Source organism: Otolemur garnettii, unplaced genomic scaffold (genome assembly GCF_000181295.1).
Source record: "Otolemur garnettii isolate 467f Iridium unplaced genomic scaffold, OtoGar3 scaffold00046, whole genome shotgun sequence".
In the NCBI taxonomy this organism is placed as follows: domain Eukaryota; kingdom Metazoa; phylum Chordata; class Mammalia; order Primates; family Galagidae; genus Otolemur; species Otolemur garnettii.
The window spans coordinates 9,716,370-9,737,118 of NW_003852441.1; the positions used below are offsets into that span (position 1 = coordinate 9,716,370).

General features: G+C 39.0%; 1 protein-coding gene across 2 annotated transcripts in view; it reads right to left on the reverse strand.

The window, feature by feature from the left end:
• Positions 1–20,749, reverse strand: part of CFAP52 (cilia and flagella associated protein 52) — a 56,285-nt gene that overhangs the window by 12,825 nt on the left and 22,711 nt on the right. For both annotated transcript variants that reach the window (XM_003791097.1, XM_003791096.1), the window contains 2 exons: positions 13,592–13,692; positions 8,896–9,066 (listed from right to left, as the gene is read on the reverse strand). In XM_003791097.1, coding sequence (XP_003791145.1) covers positions 8,896–9,066; positions 13,592–13,692 — 272 coding nt within the window. The remainder of the gene's footprint in view (positions 1–8,895; positions 9,067–13,591; positions 13,693–20,749) is intronic.

Sequence of the window (20,749 nt, forward strand, 5' to 3'; positions counted from 1 at the left end):
TAGAGTGCCGTGGCATTACAGCTCACAGCAACCTCCAACTCCTGGGCTCAAGCGAGTCTCCTGCCTCAGCCTCCCAAGTAGCTGGGACTACAGGCTCCCACCACAACGCCCAGTTATTTTTTGGTTGCAGCCATCATTGTTGTTTGGCGGGCCCAGGCTGGATTCGAACCCACCACCTTAGTTGTATGTGGCTGGCGCCTTAGCCACTTGAGCCACAGGCACTGAGCCCACTTTCTCTTTTTTAAAACCACTTTGCTGAGGTATGATGGGCATATTAAAAGCTGTATATATTATGGGATCTCAGTCTATTGCCCAGGCTGGAATGTAGTGGTATAGTCATAGCTCACTGCAGCCTTAAAGCCCTGGCCTCAAGCCATCCTTTCATCTCAGCCTCCTTGGTAGCCAAATTCAGGCTTGAGCCACCACAGCCAGCTAAAGTTATGCATATTTAATTCTATAACTTGATGAGTGTATACACCCAGTAGGTAACATTTCTTGAGACACATACATCCATAGAATATTAAAAGAGGATAGATGAACACTTTTCCATAAAGTAGATAATCTTATACAATTTCAAAGGAGAAAAATGATAACAGGTGCTAGAATTTATGTTTGTAGACAAAACCCCTTTCTTTGCTTAGTTATGAGAAAACATGAGATAATAGACAAAGAAAAGAATCTCAGAGTAATTGGTCTGTCAGGATCAAAAAAGAAAAGAAAAAAATGCAACTTGTAAATATAATGTAAGTTACCAATATGTCAAAAGATTATAGATTATTCTAATTTGGGAAAGAAAGAGGAGTAATACTAAGAGAAAAGTGGGGGAAGCAGAGATGCCTCTAAGATTTCTGACCTGTGGTCAGACCATCTTATTTCAAAGTTTAAAATTTTAGCTAGTCATGGTGGAGACTGAAGATTTAAGCATGTCCCAAGCAATTTCTATATTTCATTGTAAATGCATCTCAAAAAAAAAAAAAAGAGAGTTGTTCTCTCTTATTTTAAGATCTAGCCACTTTGAAATTAATTAAAAAGTAAGTGGATCCCTCTACACGTGTCACTTAGTGGCTGAGAGTTAAGGTTCTGGTGCTGGACCAGTTACTTAGAAAAAGCAAGAGCTGAAACAAAACAGCAGATGCAACAGAGCACCTTGCCAGAAAGTCCTGACGAACAGAGGCCAAATCAAGTCAACGTTAGAATATTAATACAGATTTAAAATAAATAAGAGATGTTTTATATCAGCTACTGCCTTCAGTGAATGAGCTCTTCCTCTGAGGAAAGTGAGCTCTTAAAAATTTATATGGGCTACTCATGAAAATCAAATACCTATATCATGAAATGAATCTCCCTAGAGAACTTTCCAAACTCTCTACCCATCATGTACAATCAGCTTCTTCAGCAGTCGAGCTTAGTTCAAAAATGATCCATGCAAAAATTAGATTGTTCTTAGTTTAGGATCTGAGAGGTTAAGTTCCTGAAAGAGCCTAAATGATTGGGTGAGTTTGAGGCAGTAGTCTCATGTGCTCCCTTCCTTTCTATCTGAAATTCCATGAGATAAAGATATATAGAGATGTACATATATAGATCCACGTATGTTTATTTTCCTTAACAATACAAGAAAGCAGGAAAGAAAGTTATTGAATAGGCCAGAAACACTGAGGATAAACAGAAATCAGCCAGATAAAACCTCTAGAGAAACAAATTGGGGAAAAACTCAAAAGCATAAGCAGGCTCGGTGCCTGTAGCTCAGCCGCTAGGGCACCAGCCATATACACTGGAGCTAGCGGGTTCGAATCCAGCCTGGGCCTGCCAAACAACAATGACAACTACAACAACAACAACAACAACATAAATAGCCCAGTGTTGTGGCAGGCGCCTGTAGTCCCAGCTACTTGGGAGGCTGAGGTAAGAGAATTGCTTAAGCCCAAGAGTTGGAGGTTGCTGTGAGCTGTGATGCCACAGTACTCTACCTAGGGTGACATAGTGAGACTCTGTCTCAAAAAAAAAAAAAGCATAAGCAGAGAGTAAGTACACTTATCATGTTGTATCCATGAACTGCTTACACAAACCTCCAGATAACAATTATAAAACCTGGATAGTTTGTTGGCCATTCGTCTGTCTTCTTCAGAGAAAGTTCTGTTCATGTCTCTTGCCCACTTATAAATGGAACTGTTTGTTCTTTTGTTGTTGATTAGTTTGAGTTCTCTGTAGATTTTAGTTATCAGCCCTTTGTCAGATTCATAGCATGCAATTCGCATCTCCTGTTCTGCAGGTTGTCTATATGCTTTAGTTGTACCCCTACCTGTGCAGAAGTGTGTATATATGTATATATATATGTATTTAATTTGTTTACTTACTAATTTGAAACAGAGTCTCACTCTGTTGTCTGAGTGCCGCCTCAGCCTAGCTCACAGAAACCCTCATGGGTTTGTGTGATACTTCTGCCCCAGCCTCCCAAGTAGCTGAGACTACAGGCACCTGCCATAACACTTGGCTATTTTTTCTACTTTTTAGAAGAGACAGGATCTCTTCTCTTGCTCAGGCTGATCTTAAACTCTTAAGGTCAAGGGTGGAGGATCCCTTGAGAGTCTGAAATTTAAAAAATTTACAAAAATAAAACCTGGATAGCTGAGCATGGTGGCTCACACCTCTACTCCAAGTGATGGGGAGGCCAAGGTGGGAAGATCATTTAAGGGCAGAAAGTTAAGACCCACTTGGACAATATAGTCAGAACTAGGCTCCAATAAAAAATTAAAAAAAAAAAATAGCCAGTCATTATGGCATGCATCTGCAGGTCCAGGAGTTTGCAGTTACAATGGTCTATTATTAAGTCACTGTGTTCCAGTCTGGGCAACAAAGAGACCCTATCTCTTAAAAAACAAAAACAAAACCCAAACAAATGAAAAAGAATGGATAAATTAACAATAATAACCAAAAATTCAATAAATTCTGAAAACCTCTAGAAGTAGATATAAATGAAGAAGCATTTACTGGCTCGGTGCCTGTAGCACAGTGGTTATGGGGCCAGCCACATACACCCAGGCTGGTGGGTTTGAACTTGGCCTGAGACAGCTAAACAACAATGACAACTGCAACAAAAAAATAGCTGGGTGTTGTGGCAGGCGCCTGTAGTCCCAGCTACTTGGGAAGCTGAGGCAAGAGAATCACATCAGCCCAAGAGTTTGAGGTTGCTATGAGCTGCACTCTACCAAGGGTGACATAGTGAGACTCTGTCTCAAAAGAAAAAAACAAAAAAAGAGTAAGAAGCATTTACTTTTGTAAAAGTGGAAAGGGTTAAAATTGTTAATGTGTGGCTTTCTCATATGAAGTGCTTCCCTACTTCCACAGCTATGGCGACTGTAGAAAATGGTGGTAGGAAATCGATAGCCTTACTATCTAAAGGTACTAGAGGTCAGAGTTACCAGCTTGAATCAGCTGTGGAAATCCTGGCAACAAGAGAACCACAGGGGTAAAACATAAATTCTGATTGTAAACACTGCCCAAATTCCTGGCTGGCAGCTGAATTACACACGTTTGGGGGGAACCCTAAGAGCAAGAAAAAGCGGCCAAGATAAGAAGATTCTACTATTTTCTCAATTGATTTTTTTAAGGATCTCTACTTTTGAAGACAGCTGAATGGTCAGTCTGAGAGTTTTTGCCTTTTTAACTGAATATGTTCCCCCAACTGAGCTCAGCATGGAGGGCGGAAAGTTGAAATTTACAGGATTGAAGTGTCAGAGGTTGAGGTCAGCAGACTACTAGGAAATTAGGGAAAATCACTGGAAGCAAGGAAATCCTGGAAAGGATAAGCTTCTTCTGCACAGACTTTCAGGTGACTGCCAAATAATGCAAGCCCACAAGAGAACCCAGGGCCAAGATAAAAAAGCAGCAATGGGAAATCATGAGAAGATCAGCTGATTCATACTACGAGAAGGCAAAATTTGTAGTTTGAGTCCATGCCAATAAGCCTCAGAGAACAGTTGTTACAATGTATTCTATACATTTAATACCAAGTTTTCAACAAGAAATTATCAAACATGCAAAGAGATAGGAAAATGTAACTCAGGAAAAAGGCAATCAAAAGAAATTGAGTCCAAGTAGAGCCAGGCACTAGATTAGTAGACAAAGATTTCAAAGCAGCTATTTAAAATATTAAAGGAAATTATATTATCGATAGATGAATAGATAGACAATCTTAATAAGGAATTAGAACTCTGTATAATGTGTAATTATAAATTTTATAACAATTATATATTTTTTCTGAAGGTAAAAAGTATAATAACTGAAATAAATTTACTAGATGGGTGTAACAAGAGATTAAGATGCCAAAAGAATTTGTGAACTTGAAGATATATTTAGTAGATTTAATTACATGACTAAAAAACAGAACAAAAGATTGAAGAACAATGAACAGTCTAGAGATCTGTGGGAAAAAATAAAAGTATTCAACATGTGTATATTTTAAATCTCAGGAGAACAGAAATAACAAAAAAAATTCTTTTATTCTTCAAGATGAAGATTCTTGAGAAACAATGGCTGAAAGCGTCCCAATTTGGTGGAAAACATTAGCTAAACCCTAAGCAGAATGAATACAAAAAGAGAGACACATCATGGTCAAACTGATGAAAGACAAAAGCAAAGAGAAAATCTTGAAAGTAGGCAAAGAAAAATGATACATTACAAAGAGGGCATCAATAATAAGAATATATAATGACTTCTCATTAAAAACTATGGGAGCCAGAAGACATTGGAATGATGTATCCAACCTGATGAATAAATGGAAAATAATCAGGCAAGAATTCTATAACCAGTGAAAATTATTCTTAAAAAATGAAGGCTAGGAAAAAATGTTTTCAGATAAGCAAAACAAAAATTCTTTACCAGAGACTTATGCTTAAAGAAAAATGCTAAACAAGGTTCTTTAGGCTGAAGGGAAAAGATACCAGATGGCAACTTAGATATAAATAAAGAATGAAGAACATCAAAAGTGCTCAAATATGTGGGTAAGCACAGAAAACATTTTTAAAATTTACTTTTCTTCTCTTAATTTATTTTTTTCTTTTTCTTTCTTTCTTTTTTTTTTTCTTTTTGCAGTTTTTTTTGGGCCGGGGCTGGGTTTGAACCCGTCACCTTCGGCATATGGGGCCAATGCCCTACTCCTTTAAGCCACGGGCACTGCCACCTCTTCTCTTAATTTCTTGAAAAGATTTGTGATTATTTAAAGAAAAGTTATAATATTGTTTTGATGGCGTTACAATATGGATTGGTATTCATTAGAACAATAGCAGCAAGGATTAGGACAGCATTTAAGGGAAATATTGATACATTGTTGCAAAGTTCTACCCTGTATTTTACTTGAAGTAATTCAATATTAACTCTAAGTAGACTGTGATATGTTCAAGATGCATAATGTCATCCTTAGAGCAATCACTAAAAACTTAAAACAAAAATATTAACATATAGCTAGAAAGCAAATAGTGCTATTAAATGGAATGCTAAAAATGTTTGATTAACACTAAAGTAGCTAGGAAAAAAGTAATAGAGGAACAAAGAACAGTGAGACAAAGGAAAGCAATAGAAAAATGGAAGATTGAATATGGGAAACAACCCAAATATTTATCAACTGCTGAATAAACAAAATATGGTATAATCCGTACAAGTGGAATTTATTTGGTAAAGAAAAGGGATGAAGAACTGATATGCTACAATAGCTGAGTCTCAGAAACATGATGCTAAGCCAGAGAAACCAGTCACAAAAGATCGTATGTTTCATGATCCCATTTATAATGTTCAGAATAAGAAAAATCCATAGACAGAAAGATTAGCATTTGCCTAGCAAGGTGGAGGAAGCATCAGGGAAATGAGGAGGGGCTGCTGGTGAGTTTCTTTAGAGGATAATAAAATGTTCTAAAGTTAGATTGTGGTGACAGTTACACAATTCTGTAAGTATGCTAAAAACCATTGGCCTGGAAAAACCATTAGTCCACTCTAAATGGGTGGACTTTATGGTACATAAGTTATATTTCAATAAAGCTCTTTTTTAAAAATTTAAGGAAAAAGAAGAGGTATGAAACCCAAATAGATCAATAGCTATGTAAGAAGTTGAAAAGATAGTTAAAAATCAACCCCAAAATGCACCGAGATGAAACAATTTTGTAGATTGATTCTACCAAGTGCCTTAGAAAAATAGTAAGAAAGAAAGGACCAAAAATCATTTGGCAATAAAGATATTTGCACTAGATTGTTCACTGCAGTTCAATTCATAATTGCCAAGTCATGGGAGAAGCCCAAGTGCCCATCAACCCATGAATGGATTAATAAATTGTGCTATATGTATACCATGGAATACTATGTATCACTAAAAAAAGGTGGAGACTTTACCTCTTTTATGTTTACATGGATAGAGCTGGAAAATATTCTTTTTAGTAAAGTATCTCAGAAATGGAAAAAATATATATCCAATGTACTCAATACTACTGTGAAATCAATTTATAATCACTCACACTTGCATATAAAAAATGAAACACAACTATAGCCTAGAATGAAGAAGAGAAGGGAAGGGTGAGGGGAAGGGAGGGGGGTGGGTCAATAGAGGGAGGGTTGGTAGGGGGACCACACCTGTGGAGCATATTGCAAGTACAAGTTGGATCTATCAGGTGTAGAACACAAATGTCTTAATGCTGTAATTGGGTAAATGAGGTGAAGGCTATGTTGATTAGTAGGATCAAGCACTCTAATTTGTACAAATAATCAACACATTAAATCCCATAATGGCATAAATGTATTCATGATCTATGTACCAATGACTTAATTTTAAAAAAATTTAAAAAAAGAAAAACAGTAAGAAAGAAAGGAAAGGACCAGTTTTCCAATAACAATTCACCTCATGGGAAAGCACCAGCCATTTTCACTGTTGGAAATACTTGGAGAAACCTGATTATGAGGACCCAGGGAGCAAAACCCATAGCTCATGATCTCAAAAATTGAGTTTTTAAAGTAAGTCTTGCTGATCTGTAGAACAATAATTTTATTTTTATTTATTTATTTATTGAGATAGTCTCATTTTGTTGCTCTCAGTAGAGTGCTGTGGCATCATAGTTCACAGCAACCTCAAACTCTTGGGCTGAAGCAATTCTCTTGCCTCAACCTCCCAAGTAGCTGGGACTACAGGTGCCCACCATAACGCCCAGCTATTTTTTGGTGATAGTTGTCATTGTTGTTTGGCAGGCCCGGGCTGGACTCCAACTCGCCAGCTCCGGTGCATGTGGCTGGTGCCCCAGTCTCTGAGCTATCGGCGTCGAGCCTGTAGAACAGTGATTTTGAATATTGTAAATTCAAGCTAAATGCAGAGGCAGTTCAGAGAAAACACTGACCGACTCTGTGAAATGGATCTCCCCAAGGACAAAATGGGCTTCTGGACCAAATGATGGCTCACTATGACTGAAGCTGTTTTTGATATTAAGCTGCTGGTGTTATTGTTTTACTTTTTTGGGTGGGTTTACCAAGAAATACAACCACCAGGTCCAGATGACCTTTTATATCCACCACCACAAAGTCTCCCAAATCTGAAAGATCCCAAGAGGTACAAAGAAATGTCTGGAAAGAAGTCTGACAAAAGGCATTGCAGAAGCTTCTTGACTTAGGGGGAGTTATGTCTAGATAAACCTATCATGTTGAAATTACTGTAAGTCAAAAATGCATTGAAAGGCTGGTGTACATTTAAAACCTACGGTCCTGTCACTCTGGGAGGCCACAGAGGGAGAATAATTTGAGGTGAGAAGTTGGAGACCAGCCTGAGTAAAAGTAAGACCTCCATCTCTACAAAAAATAAAAAAATTAGCTGGGCATGGCAGTACGTGCCTATAGTCCCAGCTACTTGGGAGGCTGAGGCAAGAGGATCACTTGAGTCCAGGAGTTTTAGGTTGCAGTAAGCTATGAAGATGCCATTACACTCTAGCCCAGGCGACAGAGCAAGATCCTGTCTCCAAAACCAAAAAATACATTTAACACTCCTAACCTGTGAATCATCACAGCTTAGCCTAACTTACCTTAAACATGCTCAGAATGCTTACATTAGCCTAAAGCTAATGTTTTGGGCAAAATCATCTAACACAAAGCCTATTTTATAATAAAGTGTTGAATATCTCATGAATTTATTGAATTCTGTTCTGAAAGTGAAAACAGAATGCTCATATGGGCCGGGTGAGGTGGTTCACACCTATAATCCTAGCACTCTAGGAGGCCAAGGCAGGCAGACTGCCTGAGCTTCACAGGTTCAAGACCAGTGTGAGCCACAGAGAGACCCCCCCATCTCTAAAAATAGCCGGGTGTTGTGGCAGGCACCTATAGTTCCAGCTCTTGGGAGGCTGAGGCAAGAGAATCGCTTGAGCCCAGGAGTTTAAAGTTGCTGTGAGCTTAAAGTTGCTATAAGCTGTGATGCCACAGTACTCTACTGAGGGCAACAAAGTGAGAGTCTGTCTCAAAAAAAAAAGAAATGATCGTATGGGTACTCCAAGTACAGCTCCCACTGAATGAATATTGCTTTTTGCACCATTGTAAAATCAAAAAATTGCAAATGGACTTTAGTAAGTTGGGGACCATCTGTATGAAGGTTTTTCAAGATGGCATTGGGAAAACAGAGAATTTTTGTCAGGTACTTACCCTTTCCATGATGGATTTGTTAGAAAAGTCAACATTCTAAAGAAACCCAAATTTGGATTGAGAAAACTAATGTAACTGCATGATGAAGACAAAAGAAATTCTATTAGAATAATTTAGTACATTAGAAAAATTTAAGGAGAAAAAATCATAATTGTATTCATAGACGCCTAAAATGCGTTAATAAAATTAAATTCATTGCATCAAATTTCCACATTCTTGTTTTCCTCTTCTACTTACAATGGAAAGACAATATCCTCGACAGCTTCAAAGTGGCACGTCACAACAAGAGTCTCTCTGAAATCCGTAAAGTTGATGCGATAAATGTGCGATTCTTCTGTTCCTACAAAGAACTGGTGTCCTTCTCCTCGAAGTGTGATAGAAGTGATGCCACCTTGTAACTGAATTTTCCTGGAAGGAGAAGGAGAAGGGTAAAGTAGATTCACTCAGTCAGTAAGTACTTATGACCCACCTGAAGATGACAGAGCGTACAAATCAGGCATGTGGTTTGGGACACGCCCTCAAGGAAATTACACAGTTGGAAAGGCAGGAGTTACTCACAGTTGTGTACCCATGGTCAGCAAAGGGTTAGAATAGGTTAAAACAGTCAGAGAAGGCTTGGTGCCTGTAGCACAGTGGTTACAGCGCCAGCCACATACATCTAGGGTGGCAGGTTCGAACCTGGCTCAGGCCAGCTAAACAATGACAACTGGGACAAAAATATAGCCGGGCATTGTGGCAGGTGCCTTAGTCTCGGCTACTTGGGAGACTGAGGCAGGAGAATCACTTGAGCCCAAGAGTTTGAGGTTGCTGTGAGCTGTGACTCCACAGGACTCTACCCAGGGCGACACAGGGAGATTCTTTCTCAAAACAAAACAAAACAAGTCAGGGGAGGTTCATCAGTCTCAAGTGGGTTGCATATCTCAGGCAGGATGTGGTTAGGAGGGAATATTCCAGGCAGGCATATGGGCACAAATGACCACAGTAACTAAGCTCTTTATTTGTGTCATTTCTGAAAAACAATGCTAAAATTGAGGGAAAACATACTTTATGTCAAAGGATGCTATTATAACCTCATTTAAAAGAGTGAAAAGTTGGAAATAACCTAAATACCCAATTGTAATGACACAGTGAAATAATCTACAGGACATCAACTTCATAGAATATTTGCCTGGCCATAAAACAATGTTTAAAACATCACGTACTATAGGCATATTTTACCATAATATTAAAAAAGATTATGTCGTGACATTGGAAATGTTTACGATGCTCGGATTAAGTAAAAAATCAGGGTGCATGATTTCCTATACAAAATAAGTACAATTGTTTAAAAATGTATATGAATAATACAGACAAGAAGAAAGGAGCAAAATGTTAATAGTGGTAATCTTTGCCAGAACTTTTAGGGGTTGTTTTCTGTTCTTCCACAATTCAGATTTCTCTTTCCTCCCCTACAATGAGTGTAAACTTTACTTTTGTCTTCAAAAAAATATAAATCAATGAGGCCCTACAAACCAAACCTTGCCCTGCAATTAATTTACTTTGAACAATAAGAATTCAGTGGAAGTTCTTGTTCAAAGAGACAACATGGGAAAGACAGCATTTTACAGAAATCTGTTTGTTCATGGGACACAGAACAGTTAATGAAGAAAAGAAGGCCACAAGTCACATCCCAGCTCCTGCACTAACTAGGCATCTGTGACTCTGGACAAGTTGTCAAAAAGCTTTGGCTTCAGTTTTTTCAGCCACACAGTAATTCCTCCTTCACAGGGTTGTGGTGAAGATTAGAGAGATGGAAGTAATTCATGTACATTAGTCCATAAAGGGCAATCAAGAAATACTGGCTGTTGGCATCTGGGGTCTCTAGAAGACAAGGTGAAGTCCAGGGATATAGAGGGAGGCCCTCTCAGATCTCAGCCCTGAGCAGGTTTCTTTGATCATATGGCTTCCATGTCTAGTGTCCACAACTTCTCACGTGAGCTGCCACATCAATCTGCTATAATCCAAGGGGGCAGAAACTCTTGTATCCAATTCAAGTCTAAGCAGTCACTCAGGGTTATTCTGGAAGCAGTGATAGCATAAACCTTGTAATAATTGCTTTGAGTCCATCTTCTTTTTTTTTGAGACAGAGTCTCATTATGTCGCCCTCAGTAGAGTACTGTAGCATCACAGCTCACAGCAACCTCAAACTCTTGGGCTTAAGCAATTCTCTTGCCTCAGACTCCCAAGTCTGAGGGACTACAGGTGCCCACCACAATGCCTGGCTATTTTCTTGTTGTAGTGGTCATTGTTGTTTGGCAGGCCTGGGCTGCTCAAACCCACCAGCCCAGGTGTATGTGGTCAGTGGTGGGGCCCTAACTGCTGAGCTAGAGGCTCCAAGCCTCCATCTTAGAAACATTTGCACATTAAAAACAAGGGGTTAAAAAATTAGGGCGTTAATTTACTACATTCACTTTATGTATCCAGAGGTAACCCAACATTTTTGGGGTGTTTTTACTAGATTTTTACTTCTTGAATTTTATGGATTGTTGATAATACTTGAAATGTTATTTCTTTTTCCTGCTTTTTGCTATCTTGGTTAAGTTTCTATCATTCCTCCTCTCCATCCCACCTGTATTAGGATTCAGATTGGATTATAAATTAAAAGAGGAGCTTATCTCTCTCTCTTTCTAGAAATCCGAGTCCACAGTTTATAAAGGTCTATTCCATGAGGCTGTCTATGTACTCGGCTCCTCATGAAATGTTGCTCCCAGAATTCTCTAGGGCCGCGGCTTTCAAAGTTAAGTATGTATAAGAGTAATTTAGACAAGACAGGTACAGGGGCTTGCATCTGTAATCCTAGCACTTTGGAAGGCCAAGGAATGAGGATCACTTGAGGCCAGGAGTTCAAGACCAGCCTAGGCAACATAGTGAGACCTCCATCTCTACAGAAAATAAAAAAGTTAGCTGGGTGTGTTGGTGTGCGCTGTAGTCCCATCTACTTGGGAGGCTGAGGCCAGAGGATCACTTGAGCCCAGGAGTTTGAGGTTGCTGTGAGCTATGATGATATTACTGCACTCTAACCTGGGCAACAGAGCAAGAATCTGTCTTTTAAAAAAATAGCCCATTAAAAAAAAAACAGATAAAAACATAAATAGGCATCTCAGGATAGCCAAAAGCAAGTGGCTAATCAACATGAAATATGGATCAACCAAGAGATGGAAAACAAAACCTACAATGGGATGCTACTTAAAAAGAAAAAGAAATGAACAATTCAGAAGCTTCCAACATTCTTAATCACCTTCCTTGTACTCCCTTTCTTACAAATACAAAACTAGTCCAAAAATATTCTCAGTAAGACCTATCTAGACCACTCAATTTAAATTTGTAAGCTGTCTCCTGTCCCTCTTCAAACCCTAATTCCCCTTACTCTATATCCTACTCCACCTTTCTCCAGTGTACCTATTGCCCTTTAATACTATGTACTTCTCTTGATTAGTTCCTGTCTTTTCTCTCCTGTTAGAAGGTATGATGTAACCCAAGCATCTAGAATAGCATCTGATACATAGCAAGTGCTTCATTCTTTGAACGAAGATAACTGAAGCCCATTTCTGCAGTAGACATACAACTACCCCTGGCTCCCCAGAGCTAGCAGAGGCCATACAGAGTATCTCTAGGCTACTCGGCTTTTGTTGAAGCTAAGTTCAAGTTTGGCCTCTACTCCTCTGTGAAGTGTCTTCTATGATCACTATATCCCAAGATCATTTCCTTTTCTGATCTTCTCTACAACAGCCAGGTCATACTTTACTTTACCTAGACCAGGAAATTTCTGCTTATATAATGTCTTGTAGTGACTTTTTTCTTTTCTTTTCTTTTCTTTTGAGACAGAGCCTCAAGCTGTCACCCTGGGAGAGTGCTGTGGCATCACAGCTCACAGCAACCTCCAACTCCTGGGCTCAAGTGAGTCTCCTGCCTCAGCCTCCCAAGTAGCTGGGACCACAGGTGCCTGCCATAACGCCTGGCTGTTTTTTGGTTGCAGCCATCACTGTTGTTTGGCGGGCCCAGGTTGGATTCAAACCTGCCACGTTAGGTGTATGTGGCTGGCGCCTTAGCTACTCGAGCCACAGGCGCCGAGCCAGTCACTTTTTTCGTGTGTGTGTGTGTGTGTGTATATATATATATATATATATATAGTCTCCAAGCTAGATTATAAGTTCTAGGGGGGACAAAGACTGTATCTTACTTTTCTTTATTTTATTAATAGCACCAAGCACACTGGTTGGAATGAAGAAGGTGCTTAATAAGTATCTGTCAATAGCAACGTATAAGGTTTTATTTCATTTTATTTTAATTCAATGAGCCATGAGAAGTACAGAGCACAGTATCTAGCACACAGAAATGAGGGCGAATATTAGCTCTTTGCTTTAAAACTTATATTCGAATTCATTAACTACTATCTCAATGTAGCTCACATAACAGGCACTTATTGCATCATCAATTTTATTGAACAACCCAATTTTGAATGTTTAAAATTTGAGGTTATTTGTTAGGTAAGTTTATACCATCATACTTCTTTTGTCATGGCTTGAAGTGTTAGCTAAATAAGAACTTACATATTTATTAAACGGGCAGTGTCTCTCTGGGTAATACCCAACTACTGTAGTTTGAGTCTTTTCATTGGCAAAGAAACCACCATCTATGGTGATTCCAACTATTCTTTTTTTTTGCAGTTTTTTTTTGGGCCAGGGCTGGGTTTGAACCTGCCACCTCCAGCATATAGTGCCAGCGCCCTACTCCTTTGAGCCATGGGCACTGCCCTCCTGCCATTCATTTTTAACAGGAAGACAAATTCTTTAACCAGATATCACTTTGGCAGTATCACTGAGTTGCTGGCTTTAAGCATATCTCCCTCCAGTGGGTCTCTACGCATCCCAACTCTGTGAGGCCCAGAACTTACTTGATGGGTTTGTAGCCAGGGCTTTTGCAGAAGACCAGCAATCCGGCTCCAGAGCCCACCAACAGACCCCCCATCTTCAAGCACTTGATAGCAGACACACCCTACGGGGAAAAACAGTGTTAAGAAAAAGGCCACAGGGTTTCATCATTAGGAATCAATGCAAGACCTCACACAGCAAGCATGGCCATGCCATGGCAATACACCCCAGGCTGGCCAAGAGGATTCAATGCCAGCAAGGAGCTCACGTGCCAGGAAGTAGCCCTCCTTCCAGGTCTTGCAAGAAGCAAATATACTTCACCATCCTTCCTCCCTGAAACAACCTGCGCATTTTGAATGTATTAAACATTAACAGGGGGCGGCACCTGTGGCTCAGTGGGTAGGGTGCTGGCCCCATATACCGAGGGTTGTGGGTTCAAACCTGGCCCTGGCCAAACTGATAAAAAAAGAAAAATTAGAAATTAACACTTTTATATCCATTCAAGGGCAGTCAGAGTAGAAGGCATAAGCACAACCTTGGCAACATTAGTCTCTGAGTTGCCACCATTTTCACTAGAACTTAATTTTCATAAACACCAAGAAACTATCTTTAACATCCAAAGGAAGCAGAAAAGACTCCTTATTGTTTGGTGACTACATTTTTCAAGCTAAAGTACCTAGTACATAACCCTACCAACAGTAGGAAACATATTCAAAATTCAAAGCAGTCTCCAGAGTTTGAGACTATACTATGGCTGTTTTATAGTATCTACTATGAAGTTCATAGTAGATAAAATTCTACTATGAATTTTAAAATGTGTGTGACCAATATTTAATTTTAAAACATTTGAAAATAACACAGCTAATGACTTTGTAAGTTTGTGTCTTACTGACATTTAAATATTACTATACAAGTATGATGCCCTTTTGAATTACTTTTAACTGAATAAAGACATTTCACAAATGAGAAAAGAAACTAAGGCTTCAGGATTTGAAGTCATGGGCCAGAATTATATACTCCCCAATTGCACACTTCACCCCAACTCTGGAAGCGCCACAGCAAGACAACAAGAGGAATGCTTGGCCTGTGAGGGGACCACACTGGAGTGAATATCCTTAGCATTTGTTTGGGCTTGGGGAAGTCAGGGATAAAGAATTCCACAGAGCCTGTCAATTATATATGTGAGATTTCTAATTAAACTTTTAAAAAACTATAGGCAACGTCATCCAAGTGCACACGCTTTGGAGCCAGTCTGCCTGGATCACAATCTCCACTCTACTGTTTACCAGCCAGGTAGTATGTGCCTCAGTTTCCTCATCTGTAAAGCAGGGATGAAAATGGTACCTATCTCAGCAGATGGTTGTGAAGATCAAATGCAATAAAGCAAGGAAAGGGCTTTGCACCATGTCTGACACATCAGCATTTCTTGGGAATGTACTTATTTTTTTAGTTTTTAATAGACTAATTTTTAGAGCAGTTTTAGGTTCACAGAAAAATTAAACAGATGGTATAGAGATTTCTCAAAAACTGCTTCCCCCACACATGCAGAGCATCTTCCATTGTCAATCTCCCCCACCAAGGGTATTAGTTTATCACCAGCTGTGGATGAACCCACATTGAAGCGTCATTATCACCCAAAGCCCACAGTGTGCATTAAGGCCCCTCTTGGTGTTGTACTTTTTATGGGTTTGGACAAATTAATGTCATGCATTTAACATTTTAGTATTATGCAGAGTAGTTTCCCTATCCTAAAAGTCCTTTGAAGGCTCGGCGCCTATAGCTCAACCGGCTAAGGCGCCAGCCACGTACACCTAAGGTGGCGGGTTCGAATCCCCAGCCCGGACCCGCCAAACAACAATGACGGCTGCAACCAAAAAATAGCCGGGCGTTGTGGCGGGCGCCTGTGGTCCCAGCTACTTGGGAGGCAGAGGCAAGAGACTCGCTTGAGCCCAGGAGTTGGAGGTTGCTGTGAGCTGTAATGCCACGGCACTCTACCCAGGGGGAAAGCTTGAGGCTCTGTCTAAAAAAAAAAAAAAAAAAGTCCTTTGAGCTCTCCTATTCATCCCTCCCTACCTACTAACCCATGGCAACCACTGATCTTTTCAACGTCTCTGTGATTTTGCCTTTTCCAGAATGTCGTACTGTTGGGATGATATAATAGATTACCTTTTCAGACCGGCTTCTTTCACTCAGTACTGTGCATTTAAGTTTCCTTCATGTCTTTTCATGACTTGATAGCTCATTTCTTTTTAGCAGTAAATAGTATTCCACTGTAGATGTACTACAGTTTATTTATCCATTTCCTACCCCAGGACATCTTGGTTGCTTCCAAGTTTTGGTAGTTTTGAACAAAGCTTCTGTAAACATCTGTCTGTGTGCAGGCTTTTGTGTGGATTTACATTTTCAGCTCCTTTGGGTAAATACCAAGAAGTACCATTGCTGAATTGTATGTGAAGAATATGTTTAATTTTACAGGAAACAACCAAACTGTCTTCCAGAGTGGTGATCCTGTTGTGCATTCCCATTGGCAATGAGTAATAGTTCCTATTGCTCCACATCCTTGTCAGCATTTGATGTTGTCGGTGTTCTGGAGTCTGGCGATTCTAAAAGGTATATAGTGGTATCTCGCTGTTGCTTTAATTTGCATTTCCCTGATGACATATACGGTATGGAATATCTTTTCTTATGCCTATTTTCCATCTGTGTTTCTTCTTTGGTGAGATGCCAGCTTAGGTTTTGGGTCCTTTTTTTTTTTCTATTTTTAGTAGAGACAGGGTCTCACTCTTGCTCAGGCTGGTCTTGAACTCCTGAGCTCAATGGATAAATTTGCCTTGGCCTCTCAGAGTGCTAGGATTACAGGCATGAATCACCAGGCCTGGCTGGGTTTTGGCCCATTTTTAAATTGTGTTGTTTGTTTTTTTGTTGTGTTTTAAGAGTTCTTTGGATAACAATTTTTATTCAGATATAACTTTTGCAAATATTTTCTCCCACTGTTTCTTTACTTTTCATTATCTTAAAAGCATCTTTTTAGGAGCAGAAATTTTTAATTTTAATGAAGTCCACCTTAGGTTGGATGTGGTGGCTTATGCTGTAATCCAAGCTCTCTGGGAGGCTAATGGGGATAGATTACTTGAGCTCAGAAGTTGAGACCATCCTGAGGCAGAGTGAAAACCCATCTCTACTAAAAATGGAGAAACTAGCCAGACATTGTGATTGGTGCCTATAGTCCCAGCTACTAGAACGGCTGAGGCAAGGGGATCGCTTGAGCACAAAAGTTTGAGATTACTGTCAGCTATGATGCCAACAATGAGACTGTCTCAAAACAAAAACAAAAACAAATGAAGTCTAACTTACCAATTCTTTCTTTTACAGATCACACCTTTTTAAAAAAAAGCATAAACAGGTCTCTTATTTATTTTCAAAATAGTTGTAATGTGTAGGTACCCAGTAAATCACTTGACTGTGACGCTATTTTAAAACGTTATTATGAACTTATACACATATACATTTTAGGTGTTTCCATACTCTGTAGTCTGGGGGAGGGAGGAGGATCCTATAAAGTTGTGAAATTGTCCCATCTTTGGTCATGGGAATCCACTTGAAGTTTGTCTTTTGTCTTTTTTTTTTTTTTAACTTGACCCTAATTTCACATAACATACAATTATATTCACAAATATTTCAGTAAGTATACTAGAAAATAGATTCTTTTTAAAAATAAGACCACTATTTAGAACAACCAAATAATTTCACAGTAATTTCCCACTCAGGACTATGGCTTTTCCAGGGAAATCCATACCTGATGACCAAATTAGAAAGATCGAAAAAGGTCCAGTCATTTTGTCCCAGTGTGGGGCCATCTAAAGGGTGGTTCTTTTTTTTTTTATTAAGTCATATATACATAGATCATGAATACATTTATGCCTGTATGGGATTCAATGTGCTGATTATTAGAGTGCTTACATCCTACTAATTAACATAGCTTTCACCTCATTTACTTAATCACAGTGTTAAGACATTTGTGTTCAAAACTTGATAGATTTGACTTGTACCCTTGCAATATGTTTCATAGGTATAGTCCCACCATTAACTCTCCCTCTATCAAACCACCCCTTCCCTTCCCATTCCCCTCCCCTTCCCTCCTTCATGCTGGACTATAGTTATGATTCATCTCTCATATGAAAGTGTGCATGATTATAAACTGGTTTTATAGTAGTACTGAGTACATTGGATATTTTTTTTCCATTCCTGAGATACTTTACTAAGAATATGTTCCAGCTCCATCCATGTAAACATAAAAGAGTTAAAGTCTCCATCTTTTTTTTAATGCTGCATAGTATTCCATGGTATACATATACCATAATTTATTAATCCATTCATGGGTTGATGGGCACAACTTCTTCCAGGGCTTGCCAATTATGAATTGAGCTGCAATGAACAATCTGGTGCAAATATATTTGTTGCCAAGTGATTTTTTGGTCTTTTGGATATACTCCTAGTAGAGAAATTGCAGGATCAAATGGCAGATCTACATTTAGATCCCTGAGTGTTCTCCATACTTCTCTCCAAAAGGAACATACTAGCTTGCATTCCCACCAGCAGTGCAGAAATGTTCCCTTTTTTCCACATCTACGCCAACATCTATATTTTGGGATTTTGTGATGTGGCTACTCTTACTGGAGTTAGATGATATCTCAAAGTGGTTTTTGTTTGCATTTCTCTGATGATTAAAGATGATGAGTACTTTTTCATGTGTCTGTAGACCGTGTGCCTGTCTTCTTCAGAGAAGATTCTGTTCATGTCTCTTGCCCACAATGAAATGGAATCACTTGTTCTCTTCTTATTAATAAGTCTGAGTTCTCTGTGGATTCTAGTTATTAGACCTTGGTCAGAAAATAACCTGCAAAAATCCTCTCCCATTCTGAAGGCTATCTACTTGCTTTACTTACTGTGTTCTTGGCAGTGCAGAAGCTTTTTAGTTTGATCAGATCCCGTATTTTTGATGTTGCTTCAATTGCCCGGGGGCATCCTCCTCATAAAGTATTCTCCCAGGCCAATTTTTTCAAGTGTTTCCCCTTCAGTCTCTCTAAGAATTTTTATAATTTCATGTCTTTTTTTTTAATTTTTTTTTTTTTTTAGAGACAGAGTCTCACTTTATTGCCCTTGGTAGAGTGCTGTGAAATCACAGCTCACAGCAACCTCCAACTCCTGGGCTTAGGTAATTCTCCTGCCTAAGCTTCCCAAGTAGCTGAGACTACAAGTGCCCACCACAATGCCCGGCTATTTTTTGTTGCAGTTTGGCTGGGGCCAGGTTTGAACCCACCACCCTCAGTATATGGGGCCAGCGCTCTACTCATTGAGCCACAGGTGCCGCCCATAATTTCATGTCTTAAGTTTAAGTCCTTTAACCAATGAGAGTCAATTTTTATTAGAGAAAAATTGTTAGAGGAAAAAGGTGTGGGTCCAGTTTCAGTCTTCTACAAATCACCAGCCAATTCACCCAGTGCCATTTGTTAAATAGGGAATCTTTCCCCCAATTTATATTTTTGATAGGCTTATCAAAGATCAAATGATGATAAGTGTCTGGGTTCATCTCTTGGTTTTCAATTCTGTTCCATATATCTACCTCTCTATTTTTGTGCCAGTACCATGCTGTTTTGATCACTATAGATTTATAGTATAGTCTGAAGTCTGGAAGCATGATACCTCCTGATTTGTTTTTATTTCTGATCGACATTGTTAAAATGTCTATACTTCCCAAAGCAACCTACAGATTTAATGCAATCCCTATTAAAGTACCTCTGTAATACTTTAAAGATCTGAAAAAATTAGTAGTTCATTTTATATGGAAACAAAAATCCTTGAATAGCCAAGACATTACTCAGAAATAAAAACAAATCAGGAGGTATCACACTTCCAGACTTTACACCTTTGTTATTGTATCTAAAAGGTTATCACCAAACCTTAAGTCACCTAGATTTTCTCCTATGTTATCTTCTAAGAGTTTTGTTTTGTTTTGTTTTGTTTTGTTTTGTTTTTTGAGACAGTCTCACTATGTTGCCCTCGGTAGGGTGCTATAGCATCACAGCTCACAGCAACCTCAAACTCTTTAGGTTGAGCTATTCTCTTGCCTGGGACTACAGGTGCCCACCACAATGCCTGTCCGTTTTTTGTTGCCGTTGTCATTATTGTTTAGCAGGGTCCAACCTGGGCTTGAACCCACCAGCCTTGGTGTATGTGACCAGCACCCTACTCACTGAGCTACAGGCACCGAGCTTGATAGGTCAACCTTAAACCCATTCCAGTTCTTTATCATGTTAATCTTAGAGCATCTTCTGGGAGTTTTATCGTTTGTGTTTTACATTTAGATTGGTGATCCAGTTTGAGTTAATTTTTTTGAAAGTAGAAGATATGGGTCCAGATTCAATTATTTTGTATGTGAATGTCCAATTGTGTCAGCACCATTTGTTAAAAAGACTATTTTCCATTGGATTGCCTTTGCTCCTTTATCAAAGATGAGTTGACTATATTTATGTGGGTCTATCTGGGCTCTCTATTCTGTTTTATTGATCTCTTTGTTTATTCTTTCACCAACACCATGCTGTTTTAATTTCTCTAGCTTTATGATGAGCCTTAAAGTCAGAAAGTGTCGCTTCTCCAAGTTTATCCTTTTTCAATTTTGCATTGTCTATTCTGGGTCTTTTTCTTTAATTTGTGTTTCCTATTGTGAATTCTTCCCTCTCATTATAAATCTTAAGAGTCAGTTCATCAAGTTCTACAAAATAACTTGCTGGGATTTCAATGTGGATTCATTAAATTGGGAAGAACTGACCCCTTGACATTGAGTCTTCCTAGGTATGAACACGAAACATCTCTCCATTTATTTAGTCTTTCTTTGATTTCTTTCACCAGAGTTTTATGGTTTTCCTTATACAGATCTTGCACAAAATGTTCTTTATTATTATTAATTATCATCATCATCTTCTTCATTTTAATGCCATTTGCTTGATAAGTCAACTTTAAACCCATTCCAATTCTTTTTTTTTTTTAGATGGAGCCTCAAGCTATCCCCCTGGGTAGAGTGCCATGACATACACAGCTCACAGCAACCTCCAACTCCTGGGCTCAAGTGAGTCTCCTGTCTCAGCCTCCCAAGTAGCTGGGACTACAGGCGCCTGCCACAA